Source organism: Eretmochelys imbricata, chromosome 10 (genome assembly GCF_965152235.1).
Source record: "Eretmochelys imbricata isolate rEreImb1 chromosome 10, rEreImb1.hap1, whole genome shotgun sequence".
In the NCBI taxonomy this organism is placed as follows: Eukaryota; Metazoa; Chordata; order Testudines; family Cheloniidae; genus Eretmochelys; species Eretmochelys imbricata.
Window position 1 is genome coordinate 5,482,590 of NC_135581.1, and position 27,999 is coordinate 5,510,588.

General features: G+C 41.9%; 1 protein-coding gene across 1 annotated transcript in view; it reads right to left on the reverse strand.

Moving 5' to 3' along the window:
- The window catches only part of LMF1 (lipase maturation factor 1), a 339,188-nt gene that overhangs the window by 299,014 nt on the left and 12,175 nt on the right, over positions 1-27,999 (reverse strand). Inside the window, exon 2 of the mRNA XM_077828568.1 lies at positions 21,573-21,882. Coding sequence (XP_077684694.1) covers positions 21,573-21,882 — 310 coding nt within the window. The remainder of the gene's footprint in view (positions 1-21,572; positions 21,883-27,999) is intronic.

Genomic DNA, 27,999 nt, shown 5'->3' on the forward strand with positions numbered 1-27,999 from the left:
CATGGCCTGAGTCCTGGCCACGGGTCCCGGGGGCTCCACGGCTGGCCTGGGGTACCAGCCGCCAGCCCCGCTCAGCCCGCTGCCAGCGGGGGCTCTGCTGCCGACCTGGGGTTCCGGTCTCCGGCCCGGGGCTCTGCTCCCGCCCCCAGGTGTGGCCCACTGGCCCCAGCCTGGGGCAATGAGGGGTGCAGACAGGGGCAAGAAGGGGCACAGCTCAGCACCCCCACCTTAAAAATTGTTCCAGCACCACTGTACCGGGATATTTTTAAGTCCTGATTTGCTGCTTCCATCACTATGACGCCACATGGAACAATGCACTGCGTTTGACGTTGAGATTAGAATGTACCTGCAAGAACGGGAATCAGAATTTTCTGACAGATTTCAAGATTTCCAGCAATTTGGCCCAATGCTTTCTTTTCTAATTAAACCTGAAAAGTTCAGCGAAAGCAACTTGGATTTGTCTTTATTTCAGTAGATGGATGCTGAAGATTTCGAAATGCAGCTCATTCAGTTAAAAAGCTCAGAATTGTGGGCATCAAAGTTTGGAGATCTGCAGAGTGCACTTGAAGCTACCGAGAGAGATCATGGGACCTCTATTCTGACCTGCTGGATGTCCCTGCCAGTGAAATGTAACTGTTTGAAGAAAATTCCATTTGCAATGCTTTCAGCATTTGGATCCACATACCTGTGTGAACAGGTATTTTCACACATGAAATCTGTCGTCTGTCCCTCTTGGAGCCAGTTAACAATTGATCACTCAGAAGCCTGTGTGCAGCTTAAAGTATCTAAATACGTGCCAGATATTGGAAAACTCAGCAAGGGCAAGGATCACACTAAACTGATAAGATCTGCATTTTAATTTAATTTTAAATGAAGCTTCTTAAACATTTTTAAAATCTTATTTACTTTACATTAGTTATATATTACAGACTTATAGAAAGAGACCTTCTAAAAACGTTAAAATGTATTACTGGCAAGCGAAACCTTAAATTAGAGTGAATAAATGAAGACTCGGCACACCACTTGTGAAAGGTTGCCAACCCCTGGCCTAAAGGATATTGCTATAGTGCTGAAAAGCCAATGTTCACTTTCACAGGTGGATTATTTACCCACATCTTTGATTTTTTTTTTTAAACAAACAAACAGGAGTACATCCAATACACCAGCTGCTACTGGATGCGTGATTTGAATGGTGCTAATTACAGCCAATTGGAAACCAGAGTTTCCATTCTGCAGGAAATTGCAACATTTTGAAATCTGTACTCAACTCAAATCAGAACAAAAGCCAAAATTAAGTAAGCTTCCTGTGGAATGAAAATTCCCAACTAATTTCAATTTGGAACCATTAAAACATTTTGTTTCGATAACGTAAAAAACATCTTCTTTTGATTCATTATTGTCTTTTATTTGGTAATACATTAAAATGAACATTTGACTGTATTAAAGTCAAAATGAATCATTTTGACCTTACCAAAAACAAAAAAGCTGAAACAGTTCAATCATTCATTTCAACTTTTTCCCCATCAAAAATTTCCTCAAAAATCGACATATTCCCATGAAACATTTTTATTTCAATGAAACTATTTTCTGATAGAAAAAATGCTTTGAGGGAACTAGCTTGAGTGGCTCTGACACGAGTCTGTCTCCTGGCACTGGGAGACATGTGCCCAGCTGCAGTGTATACATACCCAATCGGACAAGAAATGTGGGTAAATGTTTGCAGGAACATAGTCTATACTCAGTCCTGCTTTCAGGATCAGGCCCAAAAACATGCTTTCTTCTGCGCTTTACAATCCCATATAGGCACAATTAACACTATGTGTAATGTACCACATGCCATTTTTTTAAAGACAAAAAAAATTAGAAAAGTTTAAAAAAACTACTTAGTGTGCTACTTACTGGAGAGCATCCTACCGTAATGTTTGTGCAAATGTTTGCGCGCTCTCTCTCTCTCTCTCTCACACACACACAGACACACACACACACTTACTTCCAACAGTTATAAAATCAATCAACCCAAGTATTTTATTGCATATTTAAACAGCAATTTCACACAGGGCTACTGTTGCATAGAAGCCATTATTTTCAAAAGCGCAATAAGTTTTAACATTCTTAATAAAAGTGGCTCTTTATAAAAGGTATCTGTCATTAAGGGCACCTCCACTTCACTGCTCTCCACCACAGTTGTGGTGCAGTTAAATATAAACTTGTACGAATTATTCTTTTTTCCTTGGCAGACGTAAAGAACCCCCTGAGGCCCATTCCAAAAAACACACAATCAGGAATTAATAAAAAATTGTATTCTTTTCAACCACATTAAGTTTTCTGACGTGTGTCTGTTGCTGATTACATCAATCTCGGCTCCATAACTTGTCATGTGATGACAAGCAAACACTTGTGAATTTATTTCTCTGAAGAAGCTCGTGATACAAATGCCAAGGAAACCAAACTGAACGGCTCACTATGAGTACATAAACACAGCAGGGTCTCTTATGGAGATTTTCAAGGCACAAATGACAGGAAGGTGCCTAACACCCATTGACTCTGAAGAGGAGTTAGGGGCTTAGCTGCCATTTTTGCTTTTGAAAACTTCTCCTCCTTACCAACACACAGTAAATAGGACTAATTTTTAAATAGTTCTTTCTCTCCCCATAGCCTCCCTTAGAATTTGGCAGAAACATTTAATAAAAACAGATTACAGAGAGAGAGAGTTAAGTAAAAGTGTGGGTTTGGTTTTGCAAATTGCAACAGTGAATCATTTTGGGTCTGCAGATTGTCAGAACTGGGAATTTCACAAACTCAACATACTATTTTCAGTCCATGGTGTATGGATTACATAAATCACATTATATTTCTGTTCCCTAACTGGATGAATTATGTCATTAGCCAACACAATATGAATTACATATTTAAATGCAAAATGGTAAATTGTGACTTTTACAATTCAATATACAATCAAAATTCACTTTTAAGCAAATATTTGAGCTAAAATTGTGCTGATTACGTTTCAGTGCTGCAATATGCACGGAACGCAAAAATGAAAGGGTAGTGAACATGTTTTTAATTAAATTTGCTTCAGATGAAAACATTCATAAAAGAAAACATTCCACTATTTATACATATGTTGTTGCTAGAATTCAGTGAACTTGGAAATGTAACATTTTCCATACAAAACAAATTATTTGGATAGCTAATTGGAAATTGCTCAGACTTTCAATTTTTATTTATTTATTTATTTATTTGGTTTAAATATATAAACTTGACTAACCTAAGACCTTCCCAGTGATGGTGACCTTCAGTAATGGAAGCACTGGTTAATATTCACAGAAGGAAGTGTAGTTTCAGGAATGGGTTTGAGGTTCCCAAAGCATTTTATTGGAAATGAATGATTATGCAGCAAACATTGCCTGTCCCCACTCTGTAAAGGTACTCTGCTTCTACGTGGTACCACTCAGTAGTTACCATTCACTGCTATTAGCATCAGACCCCTTACCATCTAATTAGAAAGCGAGGCAATCTGAAATATTGTCATCCAAAACCAGGTATATTATATGTCCTCCACCTTCTCCTGGGCACAAAGCCAGGCAGAAGACTTCTGGAACACCAATATGAAGAATCCGGCGAATCTATGTATTGATGGCCCTGTGGCCACCTTTCTCAATAAAAGGAAACATGACTTCTCTGCTCCTTAGGACTCGACTTTGATGCTTAACAGAAGGAAGAATATTTCCTGAATTTAATTTTGAGAATGGGTGCAGTTGGGTCTGAATTAAAAAAATGGCCGGACAGGGTTCCAGGAGAGAAATCTCCCAATGTCAAAAAAGGGCCTGATTGGAGAGGGCAGCAATTGGGAGGTCTATTTTAACGGATCAGACGTACAACAAATCCTCCTGCACAGGTTCAGTTTGTCCCCATAATCCTGTTTCAGAGGTGAAGTGATAGCAGGTACAGAGATTGCTCCAGAGACATTTCCAGTGGCGAGCCCTTGTCTCCCTTCCCCGACGTGGGCCCCGTCTGGGGATCTCAAAGAAGGAGCTGGCCTGGGGCTTACGGCGTCCATGCTGTGTCCAGGGCCCTCCATCCGTAGCCCAAGCTGCTTGCCCGTGGAGCCGGTTTCTCCATCCCGTCCGGCTGCTTTCCTGCCCAGTGGGCGGGACTGAGGAAACCACATGCAAACTGGGCTGGAGAAGAGGAGGGGCACTAAACTCTGCCCACAGAGACTGCCAAGCTCCCCAGTGAACCACTCTGTCAGACCTCTCTTTTTGCCTCTGCTGGAAGCTGGCCTAGCACACCCTGACCACAGCAGGAGCAGCAGCTGGCTGCAAATACCTCCACAGGGGAAGCAGAGCTGAGGGCACAGTCTCCCCAAAAGGCAAATGCAGCCATCTGGGAATTAGACAGATATTTGACGGAGCAGAAACCTCTGTCAGAGCTTTGAAATAAAGGCTGGAGTTTCCTTCTGAAAAGCGTGGCAGCAGGGAAGGCTGGCTGGTCTACCTGCCGCCAGGGAGGCAGCTAAAACTGCAGGCTGCATCAGGGGACAGAGTGTTCCCCACTAGCAGTGACAAACAGACAGACAGTTCTGGCCACAAGCAAGGTGAAGTACCCATTCCAATGGATCAGTGAACTGCAGTATGATGAATACTGTATATCATAAGCTCACTATTAGCTTGAGCTCCCCGCACTGTATCAATCCGTTTGTCTCTTCTCAAACTTAGACTGTCAGCTCTTTGAGGCAGGGACTCTGTTTTCACTGCGTTTGCACGTACAACACCAAGCGCAATGGGGCCCCAATCCCGTAGTGGGGCCTTTACACATTATTGGGGAAAAAAAAGTAATAATTAAAGTAACCTCAAGTTACACATTTGGAAGCCACAACAGCCGACAATCCATCAAAGCGATACAACGGAAACACTCTGGTTCTTCATTAATTTAGGATACATCATTAAGTCAAAAGCATGGGGTAAGTAACATCTTTGAGAGCTGGTTTCAGTTGTTGCCAAGCCTTAGTATTCCACAGCGGTCGTGGGGGGGAAGGAAATAAGCTAGAATGGTAATAAAGTGAAACCACTTGTCTTGGTTTCTGGATTCATTTTATTGTGGTCACAGAGCTCTAAAAGCTGGGATACTGAGCTCTGTAATCACAACATCCACATTTAAATGAAGACCTGTATTTTAGAAAATGAGCTCGAAAATTAAAGTTTGTTCCTCTCTTTCTCATGGTGGCGGAAAAGGTACTGACAAGGGAGAGTTAAAAGGGATTGGAAAGAAGAGGGACTCCACAAAGCCTTCTGGCAAACTCAGAAATGCCACCTAATGGAGCAGTGCTGGCTATTTAATCAATTATATGAAATTGCTAAATGATAGGGCATTTTCACAAAGTTCTCTGCACGGTGTAACAACTATCAGTTCCCATAGTCACTGAAAGGGGCAATGTACCATTTGATTGTCCCCTTGCAAAGCAGGCTACAAGGCTTGGTTAAAAGTCAACCAAAAATTGAATTACCTAACTGAAAGCTGGTGCAAGCCAAGGCTTCTGTCTATGCTCATTTCCAAAACTAAAAGTTGTTATGGGACCTGGCTTAGGCAGCTACAGGAGTAGCCAAATTCAAATGAAGTCAGCTTTGGTTAGACAGTTCCAGTGCCAAAACCAGTCACTGAAATGGCAGCCCGTGGAATCCTGCTTGAAGCTGCTCCTTAAATTGGACTATGAATCAAAAGCAGAAAACGTGACACCGGCGCAGGAAGCAAAGAGGGAGAATGAAAGGAAGTATTGCAAACTTTTCCCCACTCTGGGTTGGATCTGACTCCTGCTGAAATCAACAGGAGCCTTGCCACTGACTTCAATGGGAGCTGGATCAGGCTGCCCTACTTTTATGGAAATCACTGTGCTTATTGAGAGAGAGAGAACTCAAAGTAAAAAATTGTGCACAGCAAGTGAAAACGGATATTTGGTGGAAAAAAAACAAAAAGGTTGCCGGTTTAAATAAGCTGAAGCCCTGGAACAAAAGGTCGGTTCTATTAGAGTATTTTTGGGCGTATCTGTGCACATGCACGGACACATGGTCAGGGAAGACAGAGATGACAGAAACATTGGAGTTCAGCTTTCATATAGAAAATAGTAGTCGGAAAGTTTCATATACCACCTGTTGACACCCTGCTTGGCAGACGTATTCTGCCTGCCTGGCTGTCAGTTCCTTGTTTTATTCTCAAATAAAGTCTTCCTTGAACCTCCAGAATTTATGTAAAGTCATATAGAATTTCACAGAACAACCTTCTTATGGTTTTGTTTTTAACAATCCTACAGACAGAATATAATTCCCTGCTAAATACGAGCCTACAGAAAGGCTATCATTTTCTACCACGTTCTGTAGATTTTACGGTAGTTTCTATATGACCCTTTTGGTTTCTTCCACATTAAAGTTCTATAAGACTCCAATTCCTTATTCTGAAAGTACTATATGTTTCCATATGCCTTCTGCTATTGATTACAGGGGCACGTCCCATGGGGCCTGAATCTACTCATTCTCAGAGAGAGAACTTCCATTTATTCAAATATTTCTGAAGCGCTCATCAAACAACATGTCTTGACCCTGCAAATATTTACTCTTATGAGTAGTGCCAGGTTAGCTAATGAGCTTACTTTCAGCAGTAAGAGTTTCCAGAATCAGGCCCTTAAAGAAATTAGCGAATACAAAGATTCTGTAGAGGGCTTGGACACTTCCCTAACCCCTGATTGCTTTTAATCTGTACCAATCAGAGCATTAACCTTCTTTCCAACCACAAGCCATCAGGCAGCTCCAAAAAGTTAGATTAGTTAAGCAAGATGAACATATGCTGGGCTGCACTGTCTGCATGAAGGTATTTGGCAAGTTACAACTTTTTAAAAGCATTCATTAAAAACATTATTCATTCTTTTCTTAAGTCGTTCAGCTGTGGAATCAATATCCAAACCAACAGCTGAAAATTAGATGTGGCACATAATACAAAATTAAAAATATTCATCTGGTAGTACCACAGGGCTCTGCCAGAGACACTAAAGACCACACAACCTTCGCATTAACCATGCAATCTTCTGATAAGTTTCTTTGACTGTAAACACACTCTGAGAGAGACAGTGTGTATTTCCATGTGTGGATAGATTTTAGAACATTGTAGATGCCACAAAAATCTATATGATAAAAGCCACTCCTTCCCTGATGTGTGACCCCCTACCATCACCACTCCCTTTTGTTAATGAACTATTCATTCTTTTCATCAGATTAAATTTAAAATAAAAGGGGTGCAAAAAAATCGTGTTTTTCACTAACACTGCCTTTGAGATCAGTGCATCAAGTTACAGGAAGTTATTTTCTTGTGCTTTTTACGAAGCTAAGCAACTGATACACATCACCAACTTCCTCTGTGTTTTCTTAATATTACAGAGACAACTTGCATTGGTCCAATAAAAGATATTACCTCACCCACCTTGTCTCTAATATTCTGGGACAACAGCACTTCTTAATATTAGGCAGCCAAGAGATTTGACATTTAGGTATGAAGTGCTAAGGATTAAGACAGAATGATAAAATGGCCATAAGCTCAAATTTTCAAACAGGTGACTGGAGAAGCTTACATGTAAACATATACAGTACTCGTTGCTGTCAGGAGCATCACGGTGTCGCACTGGGAGGACCAACTGCACCAATGCAGCTGCAGTTCTCAGTATCTGATGCAGTCACACCAGTAATTGGAACGTCTGGAGCGCTTTTATGTATGGACACAAAGTATTTTTACAGGCATTCCAGGTATCTAAACAGTCCTTGGAACTGCCAGAGTTTCCTAGCATAGATATTGACATAGTACCTTGTATAAAGATAAGTGCTATGCAACAGAAGATATCCAGAGTACTTACTAACTGATGAGTCAGTGATTTTTTTAAACAGATTTTTGATTACTCTTACACCAACACAACCTTTAAGATATAAGAACGTCCCTACTGGGTCAGACCAAAGGTCCATTTAGCCCAGTATCCTGTCTTCTGACAGCAGACAATGCCACGTGCCCCAGAGGGAATGAACAGAACAGGTCATCACCACGTGATCCAACCCCTGTCGCCCATTCCCAGCTTCTGGCAAACAGAGGCTAGGGACACCAGCCCTGTCCATTCCGGCTAATAGCCATTGATGGACCTATCCTCCGTGAATTTATCTAGCTCTTTCTTGAACCATGTTATAGTCTTGGCCTTCACAACCTCTCTGGCAAAGAGTTCCACAGGTTGACTGTGCGTTGTGTGAAGAAATACTTCCCTTTGTTTTAAACCTGCTGCCTATTAATTTCATTTGGTGACCTGTAGGTAATTTTAATTTAAGTGAAGCCTAAACTATCTATTTTACCAACAAATACCATAAATCAAAGGAAGAGAAGAATTTCATTTAAGACATTTTTAGATTAAAAAATTGCAGGTTCACACAAACATTGATGTTTTTATACAGTATTAACGCTTCAGCCCTCTGAAACGGACACTAATCCCTCTAAAACCAATGGCCCTAGCAGAATTATTATAATTTCCTGGAGTATCATACAATAACATGAGAGGCACGGGCACATATGTTTTTTTAAATATTTGTATTTAAATAGACAAATTGAATTTGTTATGGACCTGATAATAGGTGTATTGACTCTAGCACCTTGTGCCTGGTAGTAGCCAATAACTAGACCTAATGCAAACTTAAATCTAACAGAAGGCCAAGAAAAAGCAACAAGGCTCCTTGATAACTGCAAAGAATAAAATAAAAAAGGAGGTGGGGGGAATGAAATTCTCTTTGATCCCTGCGACCAACAGTTTTCACCATACAGCATGACATTTGAGAACTCTTCTCCTACCAACAAAAGCTCTTTCAGTCCTGAGCAAATCTGGTCCAACTTCACAGACTAGCTCACACTATGGACGAATTTGCCCCATTCATAAATGTCACTTCTACCTGTTTTTTTCAAACCATTTCACCATCATCGAATAAACAGGGATTTTCGAAGGATCTGAAGGGTGCTGGGTGCCTAAATCCCATTGACTTTTAATAGAAGTTGGGTTCCTAACCCTTTAGGAACTTTTGAAAACCGCAACTTACATTATTTACAAACAGCTAATTGCCTAGTCTTCTTATTCTATTAAATGTTACTTACTGCCTCAAAACAAAACAAAGGGAGGGGGGAAGCATTCTCTTTACTTAGAAATTCCCAACACTTAAAGATCTAAAATTCAAAGGCATCCATGGGATTATCTTTTCGTCGTAGGGCACCAGCACCTATCAGGATTGAAGTCCCACTGTGCTGTGCAAACATATAAATAAGCAACACTCCCTTTTTAAAGGATGGTTGATTACACCAAAATGACAGGAGTGGGGAGGGGAAAACTTGACATTTTGGGGAAAATATTAAATGATTCATGACTGACATCAGCCATCGTTACATTTTTATCTTTCAAATGCAAACATGTTTTTCATTAGTATCATTAGCTCCCAATTGTATTGCAAAGCAATAGCGTCACATGGTAATAATCTTTGTTTCATTAGTATGTCATACCAACTGCTCACAACATTCTTTGAAACTGATATGCTCGCTCTTTTCTGTATGAGTAGGAAGTGCCAAAACCAGCTTCCTCTACAGGAAGGATGACCCCCTGAGATCCTTTAACTTTCGGTTTAAGTTTCTAGAGATAATCCTTTTTTTTTTTTTTTTTTTTTTTTTTAGGGGAGAGGAGAAAGGGGGATGTCAAGCAGCAATCCTTAATAACAAAGAAATTCCTGAGGTGCATTGCCAAAGCAAAGAGCAGATAAAAGAATAAGATTCAACTTTTGTTGTTGTTGTTGTTGTTGGGATACTTTTGAGAGCTAGAAAAACAGACAGAGCCAAGCTGTAATAAAGCTTACTTAAAAAAATTTAAGGCCCCTAACAAGATTCAAATAATTTCAAATACAGTTGTCAAAATAACATGTTGCTTTTATTTAAACTTTAAATTCAGCAAAATCCCTCGGCAAGAACACTTTGTAAAAGCACATACAAAAGTTACACACCGTATTAATCATCTGCAATTCTTGAGTATTTTTTTTATGAGGGCCCAAAAGTGCTTTACTAATATGAAGGTGCCCAGTGCTCCTGTGAGACAGGTAAGCATTCTTACCTCCACTTGGCAAAAGGGTAAACTGAGGCACAGGTGGATGAAATGTTTTGTCCAAGTTCAAAACAAGTCATTGGACAAACACACACCTCCCACCTCTGCAGTGAAAGTGTCTTCCCGAATGTAAAAGATGGTCAGTGCATAAGAGTCAAGGTTTCAGAGTAACAGCCGTGTTAGTCTGTATTCGCAAAAAGAAAAGGAGTACTTGTGGCACCTTAGAGACTAACCAATTTATTTGAGCATGAGCTTTCGTGAGCTACAGCTCACTTCATCAGATACATACCGTGGAAACTTCCACGGTATGTATCTGATGAAGTGAGCTGTAGCTCACGAAAGCTCATGCTCAAATAAATTGGTTAGTCTCTAAGGTGCCACAAGTACTCCTTTTCTTTTTAAGAGTCAAGGTGTGAGGATTCTTTTCCCACTTCTACCATTGATTTCCTGCATGGCTCACGAACTCTCAGGACTTGTCTACATGGGGAACACGCAGGAAAGGGTTAAGCAACAGTGAACGAAGGCCACTTCACTTCTGAATGAGCATCCACACAGGGGATTAATGCACTTTGACTTCACATCTTTAATTAATTTACCAACTTTCTGAGCGGCACCATGAAGATTTGCCCTCAGTGCCTCAGGCTTCCCATTGATCGAATAAACAGGGGCATAATATTTAGGGAATGTTAAGAGGCTATGTTTTATGCCTTGCAGAACTCTGAGATCCTCAAATGAAAGGAAATATAAAAATCCACAGTATTGTTTCACACTTTGTACAACGCCATTTCTCTGCTTTCACCTAAAATGCATTCCTTTTTTTGTTTCAGTTTTCAACCAAACACACAGTCTCCTTCTCCTAACAGACTCCATCAAGAAGTCACATTTAAAAGAACAGTTTTCAACCCCTCCCTCAGCCTTCCTTTAATTCTCTCCATCCCTGTCTCAGAGCGTGCAGCAGAAACCCGGATTAATTTAGAGATGGTGCTACTGTGTTTAATGATGCAGCTGCAGACCTCACGTTCGAAGACTGTATGACCACAGTTGTAACTGGAAACTTCATTTTCCCCAGGAGTCAACGACTGAGAAGAGAAGCTACATTTTTCTGCACATCCTTTTAATTTTGCTCATGTTTGGTTTTGATCTCCAATACAAAGGAGGTCTCGTTCCCACTACCTGATCAAAGAGGCAAGATAAAATAATCTAATCATTCAATTTTATAATCCTAAACAGTGCTGAAGTCTCATCTTGATTTATCTCACTCTCAACTCTATAGCACATTGGCTTGCTTATTACATTTACATTTTTATTTTATTCAGAATAAGCTCTGAGGCAAATAAATGGAGCTGTTGTATTAATTAAGAGCACACTTGACAGAGTATCACACCTGTTTAATAAAATCTTCAGATGTTGTATCCCATAGCAGACAAACATGAAAAGGTAACGTTAGCACAAAATCTGTGTCTGCAATTCATCCCCTCCAGATAGTAAAAGGGAAAAAGTGTAATTAATCTTCACAAATGGAATACTGTATGTACAAACAGGAACACTGTCATTTACACAGAAACAGTTTGGATTGGTCAGAGTTTCTGTTAAAAGGGTGGTGTCCCAATTACTATAAAGCCTCATTTATGGAGATCCCACAGGTGTAAGAAAGGTTCATCAAGCGGCCCATTGCTGGTTATTGCTCTGCACTGCCAAGCAGAGATGTAGAGGCATTTCTCAGCACGAACAGGTACATGGAATAACCCGGGTACTATAGGTATGTCAGATCCCAGGCAAAATTGCTTTATGGAAAACAGACCTGGTCTAACTTGATATTTTGTTTTATGAGGTGACAAGTTTGCTTGATACAGGCAATAGTGATGATGTAATAGACATAGATGTAATAAGGCATTTGGCTTGGTACCACACAACATTTTGATTAAGAAACTAAAACGACACAGAAATCAACATGGCACACATTAAATGGATTAAAAGCTGGCTAAATGATAAGTCTCAAAATGTAGCCGTAAGCAGGGAATCCTCATTGAGCGGGTGTGTTTCTAAAGGGGTCCCACAGATATCTGCTCTACACTATTTAAAACTTTTATCAATGATCTGGAAGAAAACAAAATCATCACTGATTTCCAGATGACACAGATGGCACCTTCCTCCCTGCCGCCTCCATCCCCAGTATTAATCTATAATAATCAGTACTAGTTCCCCATTTTTCCCCCCCAAGGTCTAGTTCAAACTTGCCCTTGCTGTTTTAAGAACCTCCCTGAACTTGCTGCAGCACACCTTATGAAATCTTGTCTCTCATGGCCCCTTTCCCGGCTACCTCCATTAAAGCTCATCTATGTGGATATATTGACCAGAATAGGTATTGTGGAATAAGTGACTTTTCAGTTGCTGTTCCAGAATAGCTCCCCCCGCGTACACATGCTAGTCTGGAATAAAAGTCACTTTTATTCCACAATAATTAGTTTGTTTCCAAACATTCTAGAATAAAATCACTTTTATTCCAAACAGCATCCACATGGGGAGCTATTCTGGAATACTTTTTACCCATGTAAACAGGCCCTTAAACTAATCTAGCACTGGCCTCCTATCCATCGCTCTGTGCTTCCTCATTTATTTGCCGTATATTTTTAGATCTTTTCTCAAAACCACTTTCTCTCTCTCCCTCTCTCTCTCTCCTCTACCTGTGTCGCTTACAAAATTAAAATGATAGCTAAGAGAGAGAGAAGATAAGTGTTTTGTCTAATACTGGGATACAGTTAGTAAGATACTTGCCATAACAGCTATAGGGCATTCCAAATTCTATTCCTTTTTTTTTTTTTTTGGTCTTGAGAAACTGAGATTTTAGTGGAGTTACATGAACTCCGGGGAGTATGTTCTCCAAGCCAATCAACAAAATGTTACCACACTGCGTAGCTACAACGTTCTTTTCAGTGTCTTCCTCCCCTGTGGAAATATTGATGGAGCGACCGCTAACAAAGACTTGGGATAGCATAAGACCAGGCACACCTTTTTCCACAAGAGAGCGTGAAACTGAGCTGCACTGTACTACCGTACAAACCCCTGAGGTTGTTAGTAGAGTAAATACAATTTGATTCATACTCACATGCCCTTTGGAGCCACTATGCCAGATGGTTTCCAAGTAGATGCAGATGCTGTAATATTTAGCCAGGGTTTAGGTGAAGAGGACGTGACTCCTTCAGTCCTCGGCCCAGATACCCAATGTTTTGTCATCATTAGCTGATTAGGCGTAATATTAACAGCTTTTGATTTAGCATTAGGGCCTAGTTACAAGGACAGTAATAATGCAGGTCATAAAAGCATGTCTCAGGGGCATGTAATTTAACTGCAGTTAAAATTGCCATTCTTTGAAGGGCCTTCATAACAGAAAAAGAAGAAAGGCTTTTTTGTCATGAGCGTTTTGTGGTTTTTAAGTCTCATTAAAAAACACTTGACCTATGCAGGACTTTAATCAGTCTTGTATCTTCTGGCAGATGGACTGACAATTCTAGGCTGTATCCCATTAAGGGCTGGGAGGCTAACAAAATGATCAGGGCTCACTTTTCACTCGGGGGGACTCATCAGAATTCTATACATGAAGCCCTTTGTGTTCTCCCATTTGTTTTCCCTTTCTTTTTATCACCTTGATCCTTCAGTGGACATCCAGGATCCTCCCACCTGACGCAGGATGAAAATGAATGTCCTGTGAGCCTCTCCACATGGCTCAGAAATCAGCCAAAGAGTGAACTGGATTTAAACAACTCCCCCAACTCCAGACTCCAAATATACACAGACTCTGCATCAGATCTGTGACTCTATAGGTCTAGAGTGTGCAAGATTCATAGATTTTAAGGCCAGAAGGCACCACTGTGATCACTTAGTCCAACCTCCTGCACAGCACAGTCCATAGGTCTTCCCTAAATTAGTTCCTTCTTTAAGCCAAATAGCTATGGCCCAGCTAGAGCAGATCTTTTACAAAAATGTCCAGTGTTGATTTTAAAATGTCCAGTAACGGAGAATCTACTACAATTCTTGGTAAGATGTTCCCATGGTTAAATACTTCACTGTTAGAAATTTGCCCCTTATTTCTAGTCTGAATTTGTCTAGCTTCAACTTCTAGCCATTGGATCTTGTTATACCTTTGTCTAATAAACTGAGGAGCCATCTAATCAAATTTCTATGACTGTGATCAAGTCACACCCCAACCTTCTCTTTGACAGACAGATTGATCTCTTTGAGTCTCTCACTACACGGCATGGTTTCCAAACCTTTAATCATTTTCTGAACCCTCTCTCCAATATTTCAACATCCTTCTTGAAGTATGGACACCAGAACTACACATAAATATTCCAGCGCCGCTGGTAAACACCAGTGCCCAAACACAGAGGTGATACAACCTCCCTACCCCTACTCGACATTCCCGTGTTTATACGGCAAAGAGCACATTAGCTCTTGCGGACACAGTATAGTACTTAGAATTAATAATGTTCAGTTGAATACCCACCGTGACACACACACACGTCTTTTTTAGAGTCCTGCACCCAGCTTAGCAAGTGATCCAGATCGCTCTGTATTAGTGACCAGTCCTTCTCATTATTTACCAACATAATGAATATGGGCAGCAGTATTCTTCATTTGATGGAATGTAGACAGCTGGGACCCATGGAGGCCACAAAGAAAAGAACGAAAACATTGTGGGGTTTCCATGCACGCACACACGCACTTACTTTTTCAGATTCTTTAGCTGGTTTAACAGCTTTTTATTTTTTTCCAAACAAGAACTAACTGTGCAGCATACCCCTGAAACCAGGGATACGCTGTACCATTAAAGACAATGAGGGATACTACTAACACTCAACATGGGGCTCTCCAACCAACTCATAAGTCAACTACTTTGTCCTGCATTTCATTGGTGGTTTTTTAGATTCTGATCAGCCTCATTCCATTTCAAAGGATGAATGCAAAGCATGCCGGGAGGAAAAAACAAACAGAGAGACCAAAAAAAGTGCTTTTAAGAGCACAGGCTCTTTGAGCGTTGGATACGAGAGCAACCCACGTTCCTACCATGAACAGTCCCAACACACCCAGTTATACTAGTGAATTACTCCAGGGTAACAGTAGCATCTACACATCACCTAGGTGCAAAGTTACCAAAGTGACTATAATTATAAAGGTACCATATCAGGATCCATTTTTAAATATAGCCAGGATGCATTCTTGGTCCTACATTTGACGACCACTGAAATTAACACATTGGTTTCTGTGAATACTAGATTTGGGAACTAAACACCCAAAGTGTGTTGTATCAGAGACGGTCCACAAGTATCGTCAGCAGCATGCTGACAAAATTAAGTATTTAGTTCCAGGTCAATGTGTGCTTTTAAAACCCACAAATTTCATTAAAGTAATCCTTATCCTGACCTGGGAATCCAATCACAGCCAGCTTACCCAACAGTGAGCAGAGGCATCAAACGTAAGCAGCAGTGTCAGTAGCTTCAGGCTGAGACTAGAATAGTGGCAGAGTTCCAGGAAGTAATAGAAGCCAAAAATTAGATTAAGTCTTAAACCCGACATCTACAGTCTCATTTAATTCATATACATTTTACATGTTGCATGTGAACCTGGACAGAGATTAATTTCAAGAAGTGCCGATAACATGCCAGATTCAGAGCCCTGGCACTCTGCTCCCACTGGGCATCCACAGGACAGCCCAGCCCAGCTACTGACAGTACAAGCTTCTCCCACACACCATGGGCCTGAACTCTATCCCAGATAGACCACCTGTAGAGCCCAGAGGGAAGCCAAGTCTCAACAGCATAGTCATTCCTCGGTCTCTGCCTAGACCGCCAACAGGTCCACCCGTTGTCTGACAACATAGGCCATCCTCTAGGAACCGGATTGAGACCCATCAATTCATATCACACAAGCCACCCACCATTTTCAAAGGCCATCACCGGCATTGGACAGCTGTGCACCCCACAAGGATGGACTCTATTTCCTATTGCTATTACCAACTTCCTGAACCACCAGTCTGGCCCTCTCCTCCTCATTTGGTATCAGCCATTTCTACCAAACTATGATAATTTTTTATACAGTAGGCAAAGGCCTTTAACTCTTTCTCCATGGTGTTGTCATAGCAAAGTTCAGGGTTCCCCTGGAACAGAACACTATTCTCCAGCCACTGTATTTCAAAGAAGTGGAAGTCTAATATACCTAGTGCATGCAGCTGATGCCTTCCTGCTTTTCAAAGAGACAGTTACTCTACCGAAGCTTCCTCTCTCTACAGAGCTCAAGCCAGCTGGACGGCAGTTGAAAGAGTCACCCTCAGTCAACAGCGTCAGATATCTGAAGACTACAGCCCAAAACAAATAGACACATTTAAAATTAAAATTTTTTTTTAAAAAGGACATAAAAAGAATAAATTGTCCCTTGCTGGCATAAAGAAGCAGCAAATTGTATCTCTCTTTAAAATCCCATATCTCCCTTGAAATGGCTTCCCAATCAGCAATCTCAAAGGAGTTGATAGACCGGATCAGACTTCTGGCCTGTCTTAGCCCAGTATCCTGTCTCTGATAACAGTCAGTACCAGATGCTTTAGAAATACCATAATGGGCAATTATGGAATAATCTGTTTCTTGGTACCCAGAAAAGCTTCTTTGAGAAATTATCACGTAATTCCGATTGGGGGCCTGGTAACATAAATCTTGTGAGAAGAATCATGGAAGGGTCCTACTCAGAATCTCTGGATTCACCCCCAAAGCATCTCATCAACCTCCCAAGCCGCAAGGGTGGGACGCATTACCTAAAACAAGGGGGGGGGGGCACACAAAAATTATCCCTGCAGGGACTTGCTGTGAGGTTCCTCTCTCTATTTCAAATAACTGTCTATAACCGCAGTTTCATGGTTGTTTATTTCTGAATTATTTAGTTTAAAAAAAACCTGGTTAAGAAACCATATTTCTGCGGCACACAAGTAATGCTGGCACAGAAACAAGGAACACTGTATGCGTATAACCAAACATGACCTGCCTGGGACTGCACTGCACTCTGCCCAATACATGACAGGAGGCCACCTCAGACATGAAAAGATGCCAGTGCCTCTCACACACCTAGTCACCCTAAACTAATCCCTGAATTTAACTATTTGTCTGTGAAACAGAGAATCCTGCCCCACTAAGGGACAGCCAACCCAGTTCCACTAGCCCCACGCCACCCCAACTGTGCAGGGTTGGCATCAGAGGAAGGAAGCCCAGCAGCAGAGTGAGAGCATACGGCAGACAAAGGTCCGTGGAAGACTCCAGTCAGGAAGGCCTGGGTGGGGTGGCTCAGGAGAGAGCAGAGAGCAATCTGAAGGAGCCCAGGAGAGGCTGAGGGGAGAGACAAAAAGAAGCCGGCGAAGGGCAAAGCTGAGCCCAAAGGGTGGGCAGAAAAGACTTGAATCAGAGGAGGGAAGAGGCCCCTCAGCAACGAGAGACTGGGGCACAGACTGTGTTTAGAGTTGGGTTTGGAGTTGTCCCCCCCTGAAGGAGTGGGCTTTGTTAATGGCTTAGCTGAAGGGCCAAGCCCAAGCGGGAAAACTAAGGCAGGGCCCCTGCAGGGCCCACCCAAGTCACAAAGGGCCACAAGAAGCAACGGTGACTTTGCAACCGTCTACAAAAAGTGAACATGTATTTATTTGTAAATAGAGCTAATACAATCGGCTACCTGCCATTTTAAGGCTTTCTCCTGCTCCCACTGAGGTCAAAGGCAAAATCCATTTAATTTCAGAAGGCACAGGTCTATCGAGTGCATCCCAAGAATTCTTCACGTCGGGGGGGGGGGGGGTGTGAGGGAAAATCAATTCATTCCCCCCTCCCCGGGCATCTTTTGCATTGTAAGCACCCAGGCACCCGGCATCTACTTCCCAGTGGAACTGAATGTCACAGTGTATGCACAATGATAATATGGTCTTGGCCACGCAGTGACCCATTGCAGAGGACCTAATGAAAAATGTAACCATGGTTGAATGAACTGTAGCACTGGGTCACTTTGATTTCTACACCCCTCTACAACCTGAGCCCAATTTCCTGGTTAATATATTTCATGCCACAACTAAGCTGAGAGGAAACTGAGCAACACCTATTTTCCTTCCCACCCCCCATTCAACTCAGAACCTGCTACCAGAGGCCATAAATTACCTGTGTACGACAGGGTAACTTACAAGCTCCAAATGAACTAGCAAAACAAAGCGAAGTACAATCCTATCTCAAAAATCAGGAGGCAATTCCTTCAAACCACAGCATCCACAGAATGCAAACTTTGGGCTTGGCTCACATTCCCATGAGATGATTCACGGTCTTCCGAGTTACAAAGGGACCTAAAGCTTGGCCATGAACTCCCGAGCCATACACCCACTCAGGAAGGGACATTTGGATAAGGTCTGCTGGGTAGCAGTTGCGGTTCCATCCATTACTGGGGGGGAAAGTCCCCGCCTCCCCCACCCACACACATCATCACCCTCCCTTGCCTTTAAAGACTTAGAAAACCCCAACGGTAGCCCCTCAGCAGCAGTTATACTGACACAGATTGTGGCAGGATTTATTTCTGGCAGAAAGTTAGCTGCTCAGCGAGACTGCTACACGTCTAACGCCTGCCAAGAAGAGGTCACACCTCTCCTCTGAGCACGCTTATTAGTGGTGGAAGTGGCTCGGAGCAAGGGGCTTGAGGAGCAAGCATGACTGGGTAGCTGCACGAGATGGAACAAGCCGAACAGGTTCATTCTTATAAATCAATACAAGGTTAAGAGGCTGCCGTTCACATGGAGCCTTAGCCCAGTGCTCCTGCCCGCCTCACAGACGTTAATGAAGTATGCCTCATGACGCTCCTCGTGGGGATGGAGTAACTTTAGTGAGGGACCAGCACCACACCTGAAAACCCATCCAATCCGCAGGAAACTGGGATTTGGATCTCAAGCTTCTCTCTAGACCCTTCCTCTCCTAACAGGCCAAATCAAAGCCAAGCACCCCAGGACTTTGAGGAATCTCAGCCTCAGCTTCCAACCCCCAAACTCTGCCGCTGTAATTATGATGCACTTTTTACAGATGAGCAAAAGGAGTCACAAGGGAGTTAAATACACTATCTGGCTTTAGCGGATACAATTACATACATTCCCATGGCTGCCACGAATGGGGACCAGGTGGCATTTCAGGTCCTTCTGAAAAAGCTAACAGCCAGCAGGGACGTACAGGTGCCTAGAGATGAGCAGAGAGGTTTTCAAACTAGCTCAGGAGTAGAAGCAATGGAAGGATACCCCTTGAAACCCCTTGTCATGCCACTGTGGCCTTATTCTGGATTTCTCATAATTGCAGAGCTGAATGAAGTACACTTAACTCATTAGGGGGATCCCCTAATTACTAAAATTTCCCTACTGCACACAGAGTGGTGGAGGGGTTCTCAAGTGGGCTAAAGCTGAGTGGGATGATGTTTAACATCTGCCATTTTTTTCACTTTCTTTAAATAGAAGAGCTGTGCAATCACAGACAGGTCTGGACAAATTGGCTCAGGTAAGGAATCAGGCACACGCATTTTGGGAGCAAGCTACAGGAAGAAAGAAAAAGGCATGTACACAAAATACTGCTCAGGGTCAAAATACTGTTAGGGTAGATGTGTCATACCCTGTGGCTATACCATGGTCACTACCAGTTACAGTTTTTAGCTTTATCAGGGCGACTGGCAAGATCTGTTGTGCTTTCTCAACTTTTACTAACACTGTAATTTTATCCAGCACTATTTTAATGAGTACATCCCATAAAAAACAGGAGTACTTGTGGCACCTTAGAGACCAACAAATTTATTTGAGCATAAGCTTTCATGCGCTACAGCCCACTTCATCAGATGCATAGAATAGAACATAAAGTAAGACGACATATACACACACACAGAGAACATGAAAAGGTGGAAGTTGCCATACCAACTCTAAGAGGCTAATTAATTAAGATGAGCTATTATCAGCAGGAGAAAAAAACTTTTGTAGTGATAATCAAGATGGCCCATTTCAGACAGTTGACAAGAAGCTGCGAGGATACTTAACATGGGGAAATAGATTCAATTTGTGTAATGACCCAGCCACTCCCAGTCTCTAATCAAGCCCAAGTTAATGGTATCTAGTTCGCAAATTAATTCCAGCTCAGCAGTTTCTCTTTGGAGACTGTTTTTGAAGCTTTTCTGTTGCAAAATTGCCACCTTTAAGTCTGTTACTGAGTGATCAGAGAGGTTGAAGTATTCTCCTACTGGTTTTTGAATGTTATGATTCCTGATGTCAGATTTCTGTCCATTTATCCTGGCCACTATGGATGTAGAAGCCCTCTACACCAACATTCCACATAGCGATGGACTACAAGCTATCAGGAACAGTATCCCCAATAATGTCACGGCAAACTTGGAGGCTCAACTTTGTCCTCACCCACAACTATTTCATATTTGGGGACAATGTATGCCTTCAAGTCAGCGGCATTGCTATGGGTACCCGCATGGCCCCACACTATGCCAACATTTTTATGGCTATAAAAGTTTTTTTTTCTCCTGCTGACAATAGCTCATCTTAATTAATTAGCCTCTTAGAGTTGGTATGGCAACTTCCACCTTTTCATGTTCTCTGTATGTATATATATATTCTTACTTAATGTTCCATTCCATGCATCTGATGAAGTGGGCTGCAGCCCACGAAAGCTTATGCTGAAATAAATTTGTTAGTCTCTAAGGTGCCATGAGTACTCCTCTTCTTTTTGCAGATACAAACTAACATGGCTGCTACTCTGAAACCTGTTACATCCCATAAAGTTACACTGCAGATTAAGGGTACAATGCAGGCCAGAGAAGTCACTGAATTTGGTAGTTACACCTCCAGAAACTGTTAAAGAGCACAGGCAATGGACAACCATCCTTTCCTCCTGCCCCTTATATTTAAAACGTTGAGCGTTTTAAATTTTATTTTAACCAGGCACAAAGATAACATGCTGTAATCTATTCATGAGACGGGGCTGGTGCTGATCCAGCTTTAAATGAAAGAATAGTCTTGCTCAAACCAAAAGCTAATGAGTTACCTAGCTAGTGTAAGGAAAGAATATGCCCCACTGCAGGGATACCATGTACTACAGTTATGTTATCGGCCTGATTCTGTTCTTACTCACAATGATGTAAATCAGGAGGCACTCTGTCAAAATTAATGGTGTTACACCAGTGTAAGATTCAGGCAAGAACAGAATTAGGCCCATAACAAGTTAGCCAATCTGTATTTTTCTTTCTGAAGGGTACATTCTTTCTTCAGTGTGCCTATGTAATGACTTACCGTGTCTCCATCTTTCAGGAGCACAAAAGCTTATCTGTACAATGCATGGTGAGAAATTACAAAGACAAAATCAGAGGAGAAAGTTTGTCAACCTACCAAATCTGTCCAACGTTAACCAACGAGAGGTAGAGAATCCATAGAATGGCCATAAGGATCATGTTTGCACATCCAGTGACCAACACGTAAGCCGAAACTCCCAAGCCAAGGCCAGCAAGGTAGTCCAGGTTTCTGTCCATATCAGACCAGTCCAGGAACCAGATGATGGTTGGGGCATAGTTCAAGGAATCCAGGTTAATCTTCCCTTTGAAATACCGTTTGACGTTCTGCAAGTACAGTTTGCATGGCAGCAGTCCCTTCTCCCCTATCAGCTGCTTGTTTTGATGGTACGCCACCAAAAAAGCGACAACTAGGAGAAAAAAAAACAAAAATGAAAATGTCATTAAAAACCATCACAGAGGGACATCTTTCAAGCCCAGCATGGTGGAGGTGTATCTGTGCATTGGGTATGAATGCATTAACACCTCCTTCTCTCCAATAGTATACAAAACAGCCACTTCTATTCAATTTGATAAATAAGGCATGGGAATCCCATAAACACTGTATCCCTTAGCACAGGGAATTTATGCAGTCTGTTTTGGGGAAAATACGAGTTTCTCCAAGATGGATATTTCATTGGTTGCTGGCAATGTCAGTAGTAATAGCAACAAATTACTAAAGAAATCATCAGCCACCCCCCGAGCTAAATCTAATATAGAAACAACACACTCAGACCCAGGAACCAAATGATATTGTTTTGCACTTGCATAGAGTCTTTCTTCCAACGGTCTCAAATGAAATGTTTTACACAACATCAGCTAAACCTCACAATCCCACCCAGACCCACCCACACACACACGCGATATGCAGCATCCCGATGTTACCAGTGAGTACATGGAAACAGCAAGATTAAGCAACTTGCCCAAGGTCACGCACACAGAGTTAGGAGCAGAACTCAGGCAATTGTTCTGTTCATTAGGCATCAGTGCCTCAAATGGTAAACAGAGATAACTGAGATCAGACCTGCCAACTTCTGAGTATCTTTGGATCCCTCTCTAATACCAACAGTAGCATTAGCACTTGCCACCCAGATCAAAGGCTGCTAAGTCAGTTACCCATCCACTCCCCTGCCCTCAGGAAAGAGAATGTGGTTCACAGCTTTCAGGAGGAAGATGGCAAGTGCTGCTAACAAAAAGTCAGCAAAGAGGACACATCATAGTCACAACAAGGCAGATTCTCTCCTGCAGCCAAGTTCCACTCAGTGCCAGAGAGTGGAGGGGTGGCAAGATGCTCGTTACAGCTGCCTGATGATGAGGGACTGTCTATGCTGACACCAGTCTGAGAGGTATAGCTTAGAGGCTGCTTTAACTGTCAACATGTGGTCCTCAAAGGATCATGCACCAATCTACCCAGGGCATGGACAGATGCAGGAGCCAGCTCCACCAGTTTGATACCCTCCAAGAGTTCTCCCAGGCCAGGGGAATTTTCAGCTGGCCAGCTACAGCCAGTACTCATCCTTTTTGTGCTGTCTGGGTGGTGCAAAGCGGCCAGATCCTAATAAGAATCTGGCCCACTATCATTTCTGATGCATCATTTCAATATGACCACTTCATATTAAACCTCTCTTGTGTATCAATTCCAGTGAACGCTCTTCTATGGGGAAAGAGAGTCTCAAATGGGGATTTAAGGTACATTGTGAAAAGAACACCATATAGGCCATACCTCCTTACAGTATCTTGGAGAGTAAAGAGGATTCAGGGAATCCTGAAGCCGTGATAGTCTTTGCTGTCCTCTAGGAAACGCAAGCATAGGAATGGCATTTCATGGCCCTCTGGAGGCATTTACTTCTATGTCAGGACAAAGTATTTTCAACAAAAAGGAAAGGACCATAGTGCGGTCAAGGCAGAGGACTTAGCAAAAGTCACCAGGTCCCTTAGCAGACGACTCCTAGGTTCTTGGCCCAGCTCCACCACACACTCAGTGTGTGACTTTCCTCGTCTGCGTTCGGTATTAGCCTGCCTAATGATGCGGTTGTGAAGCTAACGCTTTCATGTTTGCAAGGCACTTGGAGGCCTTGGCTGGATTGGAAACCACTCCATATAAACAGTGGTTAAAGGAGAACGTAACGTTGGGGCGGGGGGGGAAGGGGAGGGAGCTCTCATTGCAATAGCCCAGGCATATGAGGAGCTGTAGGGAAACCCCCTTACTCAAGCTAGGTAGAGGAGGGACAACACCCCTCTGATTTTAGCAGGATGGGGATAGCTGCACCGTCTTCCTCTCCTACTTTTCCCCCCAAGATATTTTCATTATCTGAATGCACCATTCAAAATACTGTACAATGTAAATATTTAACAACATGCATGGAGAGTGCCTATTTTAATTTGTAATAACGGTTTTCTAATGCTTTGGGCAATAATTAACCCACAGCACACAGAGAAGAGGTTCTATTTGCAGTGGTATAGCCTAGCTTTGGAAAAAAATCTGTATAAAACTCCCACATATTAGAATTTTTCTTTCACAGAACCATGTTTAAAAATACCCTGATACATTAATGTGATGGCTCATGAGATAACATTCAGTATCTAGGATGCTTCAAGTTAATTTGGCCATTTGATAGTTAATGCTCACAAGAATGCAACTATTTTAGTCGTAAGAGTGTAGTTATGCTATGGGTTGGATCCCTGTATCCTCTCACATACTGGCATGTTCAAAATGTAAAGACTTAATATTTTCTTGTCCTATAAATTGCTACTTTTACATGTCACTACAGCTCTCCTACTTATAATACCTACATCCTTCAACTGGACAATCTAAGAACAGCCAAATGCTTTTTTTAACAGTATATAAGCAATTTAATTACAGATCATAGACCTAGAATTTGATGTACTGCAGAGAAAGTCGGTCAGTTTCTAGGAATTATCTCATATTTTAGGAATCTCTGCCAGTTACCAGCTTGCAGTTTGTAACTGCAGTCATCTCCTCTGTCAGAGAAATGATGAGGGACAATATTTCCTGATTAGGCTCCATACATTTCACTCCCTGTTTCAAGCATTATCCGATTACTGGCCACGTCACTTACAGTAACAAGTCTTACAAAATTGAAAATGCTACACCACTGATTATTTCCCCCCTCCTCACTCATGCTCAAATCCATCCGAAACTGAGGGATGCTGTGGTGCGGACAACAATTTTGATGTCCACAGACAGCAACATATCTAAACATAGTGCATGCATAAATCCTGGTGCAGGTATATAGAACTGTGCTCACTGTTATTTTCCCGTGGATATGGGCTCCCTCTGCAAATTCTGTATGCGAAGCCAAGCTTTGCTGCAACTTTGAAGCATTGTGACCTGGAGGTTTGATTAACTATACAAATCAGGGCCCAACTGCTACATCGAGAATGAAAGGGGTGTACCAGGAGGAAGGTTGGGGTCAGCATGTGACCCATCTCCCATCTCGTACAGATCCCATGGCAGGAATAATCCCGTTGTGGGGTGCTGCAGCCAGTCTATATATAGCGTCAAAAGGCCCAGTCCTGCAAGGTTCTTAGAGTCTCCTGAGAGGTGCTGAATGACTGGCAGGATCAGGCTCTTGACACGCACCATTGTCCGCACTCAAACACTCAGGGTCTAAATCTGGTCCTCAGTTTATATTTTAAACCTGAACTAACTCCCCTACTCATTTGAGAAGGAAAGAAACATGCTTCAGATTAATAATGATCAAAATACTGCACCACCATCTCCCCCCGAACACACACACAAGGATCTCCAGTGGCATTTGTTTAATAATCCCTTTAAAACCATTACTCTGGCATTACACCCAAATTTATCTTCTTGCTCTCTCCTGAATGAGCACTAAGGGCCTACCGGAAATTAACAGAAGGATTCCCATTGACTTCAATGGGTTTTCAATCAGGAAACCAGCAGATTTTTTCTTTTAAAGAAACCTCGCTGACCTATTTTACACAAAAACCGACAAAGCCAAGCAGGGCATTTCATTAGATTAGAGATAGAAAAGGACACACTGACCATAAAGCTTAAGAGTTGTCTTCTGACGACAATAAGCTAAGTAAAATGTAAAAAAAATATATATATATATAAAGTATTCCTTATGCTGGTGGGTTTTGTGTTTTTTTAAACCAAAGCTCTTCTCAGAACTGTAAAACTAAAAGATTCAGTACATGAAACCAGCAGAATTATAATGCTCCCCAACATCAGACAACTTAATATCTCTGCTTTGGTTAAAAAAAAAATTCTCTGCCCTCAAAAAACCCTACATGGCTTGATTTACCTTGATTAGCATTGCAATTTGCTGCCGAGTTTTCAAAAAGTGCTAATCAAATTTACCTCTAAATGCTGCACAAATTGTTGACCCAACCCATAACTGCTAATCAGTTTCGAAAAAAAATCTAAATTAGACTCCTGCACTGTAAGCAAGATAAACAAGGAAAGGGCAAATTAGGAAAAATATACACTATGGCAATTGAAGAAAAGTATACACTATATATGCAGAATATTGTACCGGGTATTTAAGTTTAAAAGCAGCAAATATCTATTATAAGTTGGCATGAACGGCACATCTAAGAATTGTACAGTTTTTTTGCGGGGGTGGGGGGGAAGACTTCTCACAAAAGGAAGATTTTTTTTTTTTTTTTTTTTTACAAGCGTTTATATTTCTGGAACTTTTAACGTAACAATTTTGTAATCAACTCACATTAGGAAATTTTCTAATGTGGTTAAAAACTCATCTTACCCAGGTAAGTCCTTATGTTTCCTCCCAAATGTCACTCCATTATACCTCCAAACTATGAAGACCTATGTCACCACTATTATACCATATTATTCACCTGCGTACAATACTATCCATGCACACATTTATGTAGAGATGTATATGGAAAGCCACAGACCTTGCAGTTTGCTGCTTACAATCCACCAGACTTTATTCTTCCCACAAGACACAATTATGCTCACCTTCCTGTTAACATTTCTGGGTTCTTCCAACACTCATTTCCTGCACTAAGTAGTATTATAATTAGAACTACCACTAGAGGGCAGTCAATATACTCAGGTACATATGACTACACTTCAGCTATATAATCCGATTATGTGTGTATGTGTATATATAGACATATATACATATGTGTGTGTGTATATAGATAAAAGACACCGAAGTTCACAAGAACATTGATCTTTGATCTTCAGCCAGCCGGAAGTGTGACTGTTCGACCTTCCGCCTTCCTCAACTGCAACATGTTCCCCCCGTCACATCCACAGGACTGACTGCACTGCTTTGCAGTGCTCTCCAGCTCTATCAGCCATGAGCGCAAAAGGCTGGAACCTAGAGCCAAACAAAGGCACAAAAGTTTGGTCAGGCCAGTAACCGAACTGCCCATGCATAGCAAGGATACGTTGCCCCTCTCTAGTGTCTTCTATCTGAGCATCTCAAAGCACATTACAAACATTCAGGAGTAAAGCCTCACAACGCTCATGTCAAGCATCATCATCTCCATTCTCCAGAGACAGAAACTTGCCCAAGGTCTCACAGTGCTAGAACAGGAGACAGACTTCCCATCTTCTCCTACCTGCCAGTCCAGTGCTCTATGCACAAGATTTCTGTCCCTCACACTAGCTAGCAGTACAGTTGTCACAGAGGCAGCTGCAGGGTGACCATGCATCCTAACCAGGAGAAGCCCACCCTGCCCTGAGCATGCTTTGACAAAGCCCATTAAGCCAGGCTTTCTGCAGGGAAGAGCATTTCACCCTTTACGAGGAGCCCATGCGGACAAGTCCTTATGTGCTGGGGAGAACGGAGTGTCAAACTCGACAACTGCATTTGCAAACTTCATGCAATGCAGTAGCTGACAGCTCATCTCAATTCCAAGCATTTATTTTGACTTCAAGAGCAGTTTAAACACGTGACAGAAGAATGGAATTAATATGCCCTTGGCAGTTTCACATCCATACCACATGGATAAACTTTTGCCCCAGTGTGTAACATGATACAGAATTCTAATGACAGAGCGGATGATGAGCAGCCTAATGTCCATGTTGGAACATGTTGGCATAGGGATTGATTCAAAGTCCACTTTGACTTCCAGTGACTTTAACAGAAATTAGGCCCCAGGACACTTCACTCTATTTTGGAGTTTGCACTTGTTTACTTGTAGATGTGGATGGATGTATTATTCATTCCGACAATCAAACCCTTAGCTTTGTAATCTGTAAATTGTTATGCCACCAAACAGCACGGCAAATCTGTGCAAAAACACAAAGGAAAATTCTCCATGTACGTTGTGTATTGCTCCCTGTGTTAAACACATGAGATAAATCTATCATTTCATTCCAAACTCTTGTACAAATCCATTAACACAAGTGTTTATTATCAGTGTGTACATTTAAACACCCATGCTTTTAAAAAAATCTTTAGCATTCTCAAAAAAAGTTTGTAGCTCAAATATAGAAAATATCACTAAACGCCTTACTCAGG